The sequence below is a fragment of the Rhyacophila brunnea genome, unplaced genomic scaffold (assembly GCF_057557595.1).
Source record: "Rhyacophila brunnea isolate RB1 unplaced genomic scaffold, BYU_Rbru_1.0 scaffold_11, whole genome shotgun sequence".
Classification (NCBI taxonomy): Eukaryota; Metazoa; Arthropoda; class Insecta; order Trichoptera; family Rhyacophilidae; genus Rhyacophila; species Rhyacophila brunnea.
In genome coordinates this window covers 18,424,413-18,437,244 of record NW_028232763.1, presented here as the reverse complement: position 1 = coordinate 18,437,244, position 12,832 = coordinate 18,424,413, and the positions used below count along the sequence as shown (strand labels likewise).

Here is a 12,832-nt window from a genome sequence, read left to right as displayed (position 1 = left end):
CGTACAAAATTTTGCACGCACTGCGTTGTGATATGCCGAATGAAATGTCAAAATGACGTGACGCTTCTCTTAAATTCTTCTCGGACGTAGCGCCATCTGTCATTCAACAACATAAATAATTTCGTTCTGTTTGAAATACGAACGACGTTCATACAAAAATAATAAAATTAAAAAATGGGAGGGTAGGGGTAGGAGAGTAAAAATTTGGGTTTATAGGTATTTTTAAGGCCAAATAATAAAAAAAATACAAAAAAAAATTGTCAACAAAATAAAAGAAAAAAATTTCGGGATAGAGATACCCTAATCACCTAACGGTATGAAATATACTTGTTGACCTATCCTCATACCTAACAAATATACATTAAAAAATTCATAAAAATCGGTCGAGCCATTTCGGAGGAGTGCGACCACAAACACCGTGACACGAGATTTTTATATATATAGAGATTATTTTACAAATTTTAAATTATTTACATTGTTCCGTTTCATGATATTCTCCACTTTGAGGGCTGAAAACTGGAAGAGGAAATGGTAATAGAGTCAGAATAAGATAATATCCAGGATTTTAAATTCATTTATTTTTGCATCACGTACCTAATTAATACATACATATTATTTTGGAAGAAATTACAAATAGTTTTTAAGCAGATATTTACAGAAGCATTGAATAAATAAACAATTTTTATCGATAAAGTATTTACAAATTTATTCAATATTAATTATATCAAATTTTTACACTTTTTTTCGAGGACAATTTTCGATTAAATCATTAAAATATATTATCTGTTTAAAAAAACATTTCGAATATTATTTTTTCAAAATATTTAAAAATAGATCCGGAACACACATATTATATTATAATTTTGTTCATACCATTGAAAAAGGTCAACGTGACAAAAAATTCACGTATGAGCAAAAATCTCGACTATTGGTTTTGTATTATGTATTTACAAATTAGCATAATTCTTATATTAATGCATCTTCCGCCCACTGCTTTGTTAAAAAGGTATACAACATAATTTTCGAATGCATTGAATACATACAATTTATTAAATTATTATTGTAGGTAGATCAACATTATATCATATGAAGAGATCTTTGGCATTGTCTGTAAACTTAATTTAAAAATATCACTTGCTTAATTCATTTTGACTGGTTATCTGTTGCTCAAAATGAAGTAAATTGATGTAATAATCGAAGCAGCCAAAAGTAGTCGATTAGATCTTGCTGCAATGTTGCTTCCAGCTGAAACAAAAATAAATAATTACGTTCTTAAGATTAAGTAGATAAAGGTACATACTAGTTTGAATTGGTCTTGATCTTGATAGACTGACCCAGTGAAGGAGCTGAATGGGGGCAGCTTTCACTCGGCTCTGGCAGAAGCAGAGGGTCGAGAGGGATGGAAAGTCATGGTCGCTCAAAAGATGACAGAATTTTAAGGTGGTCACTATCATCAGCCACTATTTTTCCCTTTAGCTGACAATAGAATTTTTTGCTTTATATAATTTATAAATAATAAACATTTAAATATAACGAGAACTAGATTTTAACTAAAGTGTTATTTATATACGTTTGTATGTGGGTACGAGTGGGCAAAGAGATTCCACCTCTTTGGTGTCTAATTTTTATCAAAGTTCGACGGTAGTAGGTATCTCGAGGTTCGTGAAGATTTATTAAAACTTAGGCCGTTTTTCGGAACCCACATTCAATATGACGTAATAGATAAATTAGGTATTTTTTTTTGTCTCTTACTATCATTTTCTGATCAGAAATTGATATTATTATGAAATGGGAAAAAGCAATTCTTTAGTATGTAAAAGGACATGATACAACTTATTGAACCATTATCTACGTGTGGCAATAATATATGTTGATATTAATATGAATAATTCCAAAAAGCGATAAGTCCACATTTGGTCAAAATCAAGAAAAAAATACGCACATATTCTTTGTATAATTTTACACAATATGTATTAATCTATAAATTCCAAAACGCGACATAACCCTACGACAAAAATATTTGATATCTCGGTTTATTGCAAAAAAGTCCGTGTTTCATATTATTTAAAGCTTGGTTGATTTCGCGCAACAAGGTAACGTTCAATATTGAAAAGGGCGTCTCCCATGCTGTAGCATCTGGTAAACTCATGACAGTGCCACGGAATATGTGCCTTATGTAGTTCAAATATGAGGTACAAGTAGCGCTACGTCCAATTTTATTTTGCCTATGTTTATTACATTTAAGAGTTTATCGACAGTTTATTAAACAAATTATCATTTGGTTCAAATTTCGACATAAAATACAACGGAAAAAATAATCTCACGTTAAAACAAATAATTGAAGCTTGAAACATAAAAACGTTGTTTTCCGAAAATATTGACTTGCGGACTTGTCGCTTTTTGTAATTAGACGCCTCATTTAAAGAATATTTAGCCAGATAAATAGTTTTTGTTCAAATATCAAAGATAGTTAGAATTAAATGTGTACAGATAAAGATTCCATGATTGATCAAAATGGTGATAAATAAAATTATTGTACTGCGAGCCGTTGCTTCTGGAGAAGTGCACCAGTTTCTGCTTAGCCTGAGCTAAGAGTCATACTAAGATTGAATTGACTATCAGATAATACAATAATAAACAGGGTAGAAACAGTGGCACGTCTGGAACACTGTGAACGGGAACTCACACCAACGAAATATCACTCAGATCTCATCATATTGTCTTATAAGACATTTACATTTTTAATTACATTTTGTGAGTAACGATATTATAAATTATATACCTATAATGTTTGATGTTTTCCTATGATATTATAAAAATTGATTTTCCTGGATAGTAGATACCTGTATTGGATTTCTTCGACCTTGTTCCTTTTGACCATAAATTCGAACGGCCATAAATAATAAATGCCTTTTCACGTGAACTGTTCATACCGTAGAGCGCGTATCGATATTTACGGTAAATATAATAATACTCTTCGTATTTAATTTGAAAGAAAACATAATATTTTATTAAAACGTCGTTTTTTATATCAAAGCCAGGTGCCTACTGACAACATTTTTGTAGAAACCTTTATAGGTAAGTACCCATTATACTTATTTATTAAAAAAAATATGGGTACCTAATAATGAGTACATTATTCAATTAACAAGAGAGTAGATTGATACTTATCAGTACTATTATAATGATATTATGGTCATGTACTGTAATGAAAAACTGGCAATCAATTCATATGAAAAGCTATCTAATACTAGGCAGGGTATACCGGTGATGCGGAACATTTGTATAGTTAATTATTGTCTAATAATTGAAGGGGTTATCGCAAGACAATGGATATGCCACATAATTATGATTTTGTTGATTTTGAATAAAACCAATTCCACACTTTTGAAAAAAAAAATACACATGTCTCAATAAATATGATCAATGTGTAGTTCTTACAAATTCAAATTTTGCTATAAAAATGGTTATAACAATAATATGATATGCCATGCCAGTCAAAATTGATATAGGTCAGTCATCCACGCCTTTTGCTCCAAACAGAATAATTAGATGTGAGATATATCGAATATTTTAATGAGGATAGTAATTTTTACTGTTGCAATAGTGAACGAACAAGAACATTAAATTGCTCATATCTCCAAACTATGTTTCTGTGGCATATCATTGTCTTGCAATAACCCCTTCAATTGTAACGAGGGACGCCTTCACCAAGAGCAGACACACATACTTGTTTTTTAAAGTCATTAAAGCTGCGATTACATTATAATCACGTCACGTGCTGTCATGTGGTTTCATGGCGACAAATTTAGTCTATGGTTTCATCATTCCTATAAATTCAATTATGGAAAGTGCCAACTCAAGTTTACATTATTCAATGCAATTTCAATAAAAAGAATTTCAAGTTATACACATTTATATTTTTATAAAAATGGATATTTTTTTAAATAAATATAAAAAAATATTAAAACCATGAATTAGCCAAAAATCTGTACGAGGAAAAATTGAAAACTTAAACTAAATTTTAATAATAAATATGACCATAAAATATAATGTAATAATAACTATGGACATAAATATGTAACAAATTCACATTTTTTTTTGATTTTTTATTGTAACATTTTAATTTAAGTTTATTTTTGACTTTAAAAAAATATTTTTCTTTTTAATGTTTTCAGATTATTTATTAATTTATACAGTTGAAATTGTAAATTATCAAAAATATGTCTCAAATTGCAAAGTTCGTATTTTCCGCTAGGTGCCTCTGGTAGGTAGAAGCCTCTCCCTTAATAATTACATAATAAGCCGTGGGCTATGTACCATTGTTGAATGGGTTTATTATTATTATTATTATTATAAGTAGTCAATAAACACTTTTATTGAACAATTACTTGAGTGGTCGATTTCTTGTAGGACTACAATCGCCAATATTTCAAATGAATAAGACAAAAGGTTTAAAATGAGATAAAATGATATTTAATATAGACCTTGGACTCTGTCAGCTCTAGAGTCAGCAGCGGCTTGCACAGCACTGTCTCGACTTTCAAGAGCTGGAGCACGTTGTGGACGTTCGCCTTCGACACTCTCTTCGTTGCTCCGCCAGTAGACTGTGGCGATGGTTGACAAACACTGTTAAAAAAGTTAATATCATATAATTTGACAGTAAAACATCGCTAAGCTAATGTATTTTTTGTTACACATTATACGAATAGGAAATCGATCAATACTACAAACAATTTAAGTAAATAAGAGCGAATACACACAGAAAATCCAAAAAAAACTGACAGTTAAATAATATGGTTATAAACTTGACTAGTAACATTGTATATTATATTCGTGTTTTAAAAAAAACCATAAGAGTATAAATATTTTTATGTTAAAACTAACGATAAAGATAAAATAACAAGATTAGACTTCTTTCATTATATTTCAAGCTGATTTCTAACCCAAGCTTAACGATAATTGCATCCAGAGCGTAACAATTCGTGTACCAATGTATAAAATAAATAAACCTATATATTCTATATAATCATATTGACTCTATACCCCCCCCCCCGCTCCGACCTCCCGAGAGCACCTATCCTTCTCTCTAACGTTTAAGTTCAATTATCATAAAAAGTAAATCAACGACATCCATGTTTTTTACATTCCGGCCATAAATCTATAGTGAAGGTTTAGGATAAACAGAAAAGTAAGCTTTTTTACACCATTATAATTACAGTCCGCTCCTAATTTATAATATAATGTATTGTCACTCTATTATTACCAGTGTACTGAATTTAGCGTTGCCATATAAGCACGCTTTTCTCAGATCGCCCGTCACCTTATTTTGTTTCAAGTGCATTATGACGGGTCCACACTGGCAACATGTCGCGCGACAGCCTCGTTAAATTTTACGAGGTTGTCGCGCGACATGTTGCCAATGTAGACCCGGCATTATTTTCGTGAAGTTTCTTTTGAGTTATAAAGAATGAAGATAAAAACAAGTTGTCACCAACAACTTAGTTTATAAACTGTGCATGTTTCAACAATTTTTAGTTATAACCAAACATGTCAGGAAATTTGTACGTATGCAGATGCAGATCACAGTTCATCGTTAGCTTTTGTATCGGAAATGTATGACCGTATATTATTGAGATCATTATGCATGTTTAAATAAAACACTTAAAAATACGTAATAAAAACCACCAGAATACAATGAAAAGACAGAAGAAAATGGGTAGGTAAGTAAATTATAAATACAATCATATCGTGTTTATTTATATAAATTTCTGTTAGCTGCTCCTAATATCGTAAGTATTACGTAGTACCTATGAAAATATCTGATAATAATGAGAACATTATTATCGGATATTTGATACCAGTCAATATCAAATTAATGTCCTCATTGAATCCAATAAAATTAGAAGATAACTGTCTGCAATGCTCTACGAACATGATTTTTTTTATATCACTGCTATACGGCCATCAATAAATCCACAGACAGGCACAATGTGTTTATAAACCTACCCATAGTCAAAAAACGTATAATAGTTTATTTAAAGACTGACAAACTCACCTTCATTTTCATATCTCCATTCATGAAATGTTTCGGATAGACTCTGAACTCCAGACCCAGTATTGTAACGAAAAGTCCTGTTTTCTTATCCGTGACAACAGTAGGTCCTCGAAGCGCCACTTCTTCAGCAAGATCACCATTGACGAACCAGCTCAAAATTGGAGCTGGCTTCGAGGGTCCGGATGTACAGTTTAGTCTGACGAGCTCGTTTATATGATAACGGGATTTGCTGCCATGTATTTTAGGTCCTTCTTCTGGAAGTGCTGTGAAATAAAAAAATAACAGATAGGTATTAGAAAAGTTTTCTAATTAATTAATAGATAATTAAATGTAATGTTAAAAACATATTATTTACAATCAACCATTGTCAACAAATATTAGAAATACTAACTTTAATCAGAGACCGACTATTATAGTCAGGCCGGGGCAATGAATAGTGAGTTAGTATAGTAGTGTTAGTTGTTGATTATTTTCGAATGCTATGCGGTAATTCTGTTTGTAGTAAAATGCTGATTTTCGAATGAATATTTTGTTGAAATTAATTAAATGTATAATCATTCTATAACAATCATCATTTTCTAAAAACAGTTTACCGTTTTTCATTTGAAGAATAAGGAAAAAACTAGCGCTGCAATCGACATTTGCAGCTTTGTGCCCGGCCTGAATACAGACGGTCTTCTTTTATCATTATTTGGATTTTTCATTTGTTATTTTTTATTTGGATGTCCTTGCAAAAGTGATGCATATACGATAAATCGCCATTTTTAATAATTAGAAATACCAAAGGTAGTTATGTTTCCCTGATATTTTTACACCTTGATTTTTTACAATTGAATTATGAAAAATACGCATATTTTGTAAGATCTTTGTTTTTTGATAACGCCTGAACATTAAAGTTATGAATATCGTAATTAAAAATCTGAAAGTTAAACAACATACTACAATTATTCCTATCGCAGTTACACTCCTACGCTCTATAACCTTGCACTTGTTTTGCACTTTTTACTACTAAAAATTAGATCAAAATGATATTTACTTATCTTAATAGACGTAGTAATAAATAAATAGATAATATATGTAAAAAAAATATTTTTAGAATATATTACATCATTATTATCCTAGAACCGGAGTGCAAAGTTATGAAGTGGCAACTCTGTATGACAATCTTAATTATTATAATATAAATCAAACGGCGTATTGGTGCCGTTTGAATAATTATAATATTTTTTATCAGTCAGGCATATTAAATTTGATAGGTAATTCATAATCTTTAAACAATCTATTTTTACGTAAAATGTGCTTAGTTTTCTGTCCAAGGAACGGATTCAACCGTGAATTTATTGTCACACTTATACCTTATACCCCTTTTACCCGTGCATGGATTTACTGCTGACAGTACGTATTATCGCGGCCATAACAAGAAAATGCACGTGTACATACGTATTGTCATGCATGTTTCAATATTGCATGCATGAATTAAAAAAGTTCGGAAGCTTCTGAATTGCCATGTGACAGTTGGAATCTATTCGATCTGCGCCTGCCCAGTAGAACGATAGTCGCAAACCTACCGGCGAAAAACGAATTATACCGCGTAGAGACTAATTTTGAGATTAACCGATTTTTACGACCTGTCAAATAGTACCTACCATAAAATGACAACATCACGTCTGGCTTAGGTACTCTTGAAGAATGAGATTGGAGAGACAGTCAGCACTTTTACGTGTAAACAGTTATTGTCACGATAGTTTAAAATACTCACTATTGCTGCAAATAAATCCATGCACGTGTACAGGCGCAGTTAAAGTTGCATAGTTTAGAAAAATAAATATAACGGTTAAAACTGGATAATTTATAAATATTTAGATACAAAAATGCAAATTACGTACCGTATATATTATCAGAATGAAAATAGAAAAGCGCCATAAATTAATCACAAATGCAGTATAATTTTCCATTTCCTCTTTCACAAAACGCAAGCTTATATTTATAAGCAGAATGTAAAATAATCCTTTTGTTGAACACGTCACCTTAACATAAATGATTTGCATGTTTACAGACAGTAAAATATGCCTAACCTTTATTAGAAACATAAATTTCCGCACTAAATTAATATACAAATAAAGCCTTATTTTGCGCTGGCAGCGAAAAGAATGCGCAGGGAGAAATAGGAAATGTAGAATAATTCGTCTTCGCTACAATTACTCTTGAGTCAATACAAACTACTTCCATGTCATTTGATGTCGTGTAGTAGGGAGCTATTGATTCAACAAAATAAATAATAATAATATAACTATTATCAAAGCATCATTACATAATATTATATTCGTTAAAATTAGAATTATTTAGTTTAAAAAATACTAATAAATTGTCACCTCAGTTTATAATTATTTAAGTAGGTACTATTTTCCCGATGTAGGCATTTTCTCAAATTCAAGCGATATTGGTTCCATTTCATTTATAAAAGAAAAATCGTACCTCACCCTCAATAAGTTTTTCACATATTAGTAAGTATAAATAGTAGACAATATTTAATGTTAAAATATGACATTATTGGCTAAGATCTATGCTCAGAGATTTAATAGTGTTACTTAAAAAATGTAAGGGAAATTATACGTTATTTAAGTTATCAGAATTTTATAGCAATCAAATAATATTGAATCACCTTCCAGTCATATGGAAACTTCTATGGTTTTTTATCATCAAAATCGTTGAAGGAAATAATTTCAGTTTGATATAGGTACGTTAGTGAATTTGTTTATACAACATCAACCATAATCCTTTCCAACTCCATGGTTTGTATGAAAAGTAGTAGACATGGGATTCCTTTTTTGTTGCTTCATTTTCACATGTTTAGGCTATAACTCTATAGAAAAGTGTTTTCTTCAATATATTTGGTTGCGATCTATTAGGGTACTGCTTTTTTCAACCACCAAGGAATCTGGCAAGCATTTATATTATATATATTAATAATATTATTATTATGTATTATGTATAAAATAATGAAAATGCAATGGGTACCTACTTAGTAGAATGAATAATATTTTCGATATGAAGTTAAATATTTCAACATGTCAAGTAATAATATTATTATTGTCAGATGATTTTTATTTAAATATACATATGTAGTGAATATAATAAGGTATACGAGACTTTGGGTACAATCGCATTGCTCATTAGTCTTTAGGTATATTCAATGTCAATAATAACTGTTGTATTGTAACAATTTGGTTAATTGAAGATACTAGTAGGTATCGTTCATGAATGATCATATTTATGGATCCGGAAACGAACCGTTTGTGAACACTTAAATTAAATTAATGTAATGATATCCTACTATATTGCAATACTGTCACTTACAATATACGACACGATGATTTAAATCTTACACAGGTGGCAATAGCGTGTCTGTCACCTGAGAATATATTCAATCCCAGTTTTCATTTCATCCCCATACATGTGCCTACTGATATTATAATAATATATAATACTATTAAATTAGTCATGAAGGATGTCCCTAGACAACATGCCACCATTAGATATAGCTAGAAAATCACCCATACGATTTTTTGATAAGCATCTGAACCTACCTATACGAAGGCTTTTATACTCTGATACTCATATTTATTTTTCAGGTTGATAGAATTGCTAATATTGAGTAATTACTCGTATTAAAAAATGCAAAAGAAAGGAACACTGCAGGCGTTTTTAATGGTTTTTGATAATTATAGTTGAACATACAGTGATAAATCCTTTTTGTCCGATTATCTCTCTGTAACAAAAATTATTAAAAACTTTCATTCTAATTTATGAAGATCTTAATATGGTTATTTTGAACTTTTAAATAGTTTTGTTTATAAAATTCAGAATTTCCCTAATATTTTTATGGAGATGTGAAAAACCCCACTAGTCGAAAAAATGTGACACGCGTAAGGTTTGTAATAAATAAATAATTAATATCAGGTGGAATAATGTAAAATTAATTGTTGAATTGTAATTTTATCATATCGTTTATAACCCTTAAACACGTCATGTTCGTTTAAACTTGGCTTAATAGAAATAACCACATACTAGACATATCTGAATACAATATTATTATCATACGATTTAAAGGATTTTTCCTATATGAATTTTAATTGTATGCATCGCAAAGACTATCTGTTCTAGAGGTTATGAATCGATTGTAACAGACAAAATGAATAACAATAAGCAAATTTGATCTGTTATTCCTATTCGACTTAATATTTTTTGCATACAAACTGAACTTTTCAAGGGATAAAACGTTTACCTACTCATAATACTAATGCATCATAATTATTATGGTGTGTATACCTATTGTTATAAATCTACATATTGCTAGAAATTTAATTTAGAATTATGACTTGGAACTTCATCAACTATCCTTTTTCCAAAATGAATACCATTGGGGTTGGCCCATGGCCGACTATAGTCAGACTTGAGCACTGAATAGTCAATTATTATAATTGGGTCAGCTACTCTATATGGAGTTTACGTCATTGGATATAGCTGACTATGTGAAAAAATGGATATTCCGAAAATTATAATTTCAGTAATCTATTTACTGAGTTTGCCATAATTGGACACTACGGGAAACGGATATTAAGGAATTTATAATTGCGGTCAGTTATTCAATATCGTCGATCAATATGCTGACACGGATTGAGTTATTTATCCCCATACATTTTATGGTACAAATACTATAATTATAGTACAGTTGGCAACACTAAGATTTAGCTACCGAATTAGACAGTCGTCTAAATCAATGGCCGTGTCTACGCAATCTACAATACTATATCAGATCGAGAGTATCGTGCGTGCGCCGTCGTTCGAGCAGGTTGGCTCACGCGTGGCGTGTGTGAACTAATTTTAATGGTAACGATCTGGAATAGTTTGGCTTTTACATTGTTTGTTTTATCGCCAGCATTAAGTTAATCAGAACGGATAATGCGCTTACATTCTGTTCCACGGTAATTCTTCTTGGCAAGCACCGACCCGGGCTATGCTAATGAGTTTCGGAATCGGAATTCTTTGATCAACAGTGTTTTTCGTTATGCATGTCGTCGCCATTTAGTTTTTCAATCCGACCTAATCCCGGAAAATCCGTTGTTTTCGTTCATTGAATATGTTCAGACTCATCAAGCATTGTACTGATAGCATCTATCACTTACAGCACAAAACAGATTAATACATAGAATTCAAATAGGCTATCCCCCATACACTACGTTTTGAAGCAGGGTTTAGAATGTGTGTGTCTTACGAAAATGAAACACATATTATAGAGAGCAATAGTATGTGTTTCAACCTTCAAATTAATACACCAATATTGAATGAGCGTCAGTGGATAAACCGAAACCAGTTGTCGGAGCGAAGGATAAGATTAGAATGACGTTTTCTTGACACATGTTTAAGTTTATCCCATATTCTTTCTCACTCAAGATCGGTTGCCTGTTACACCACACCCGTTAGGTATTTCAGTTGGCATTAATCCTGTGTTCCCTGACTAACAGGCAGTGGAGAAGGGTGCCTATTGGAGGAAAGTAAGCGATAGGTCACCAAAAATGCACACATCTACAGCCATACTCACGGGACACAAAATATTTTTTTTTCAGAATTTTACTAATTAACATGTTAATAAGTAAGAACATAGGTAAGTACATGATGTGTGATTTTTCACATATTGAGTAGTTACATTTCATGGTATAATATTATTATAGTATTTTTTAAAAATAAATAATTATAAATTACTATATTTTTATTCATGTTAATGCAAATAGAATAGATACACTGAAATGATGATTTTTGACTACGTATCACTAATAATTTTATTTTTCATTTTAAATAATTACAGCCGTGTTTCAGGTCATCCATTTATACCAGAAAAACCGAATAAGACCTCAGTCTGTAGACTGTTTTCACATTTATTTATTTTTGCAAGCGTATCTACAGTTTCTTCTTTTTTATTTTGCTGTTTGCAATAATCCTCTGCAATATTAAAACTATCCAAACATAAACAATATGCGGTAATAATCCATATATGTGTTTAAAGTTGCCTTAATAATGTTGGACGGTCGATGTTAAGAGGTATTTATATTTCCGAATCGTAAATAATACGTGTAGGTACCTAAATGCACAATTTTATATATAGTTCCTGTCACATTGTCTAGTTTTAATTCACTTTGGTATAAAAATAAAAGATGTGTAAAGCATAAAAGGTGAAATGTAGGTAATTTTGGTAATGCTCGACCATAAACTAAATTAATTAAATGACTCTCAATATTGGGACGTATGATCGCGCTGTCACGTGGATTTGACTATCAGTAAAACATGAATCTAAAGGATATATATATGAAAAATGGATATCAGTAGATTAAAGCCGTATATATATATATATATATATATATATATATATATATATATATATATATATATATATTAGTAAATACGGCGCCAATTATTATCTTAATAATATGTACATGATGGAATACTGCGATTTAAAGAAAATACTGTAATTTAAATAGTTTACAATTAAAACAAATTAAAAAAGTAGACAAGATATGTTCTAACAATGGAGACTCGTGATCTATGTTTGTAGAGATAGAGAATTGATAAAAAAAACATCATATATACGTGGATAATACTCTGTACGTCCTTTTATATTCGCTAATTTTATTAAAATTTGAAATAAAGCTACTTATCACATTGAATTTAAAGTTGGATGCCGTCCAAGCGGCAACCGTCAAGGTAAACTATTTATTA

At 30.7% G+C, this 12,832-nt stretch overlaps 1 protein-coding gene across 1 annotated transcript in view; it reads right to left on the bottom strand.

Annotated features, from left to right (window-relative positions):
* Positions 1 to 841: 841 nt before the first annotated feature.
* The window catches only part of LOC147078439 (uncharacterized), a 35,732-nt gene continuing 23,741 nt past the window's right edge, over positions 842 to 12,832 (bottom strand). The window contains exons 4-6 of the mRNA XM_085960472.1: positions 6,059 to 6,321; positions 4,488 to 4,629; positions 842 to 1,245 (exon numbers count right to left, since the gene is read on the bottom strand). Of these exons, the coding sequence (XP_085816598.1) occupies positions 1,157 to 1,245; positions 4,488 to 4,629; positions 6,059 to 6,321 (494 nt within the window). The 3' untranslated portion in view covers positions 842 to 1,156. The remainder of the gene's footprint in view (positions 1,246 to 4,487; positions 4,630 to 6,058; positions 6,322 to 12,832) is intronic.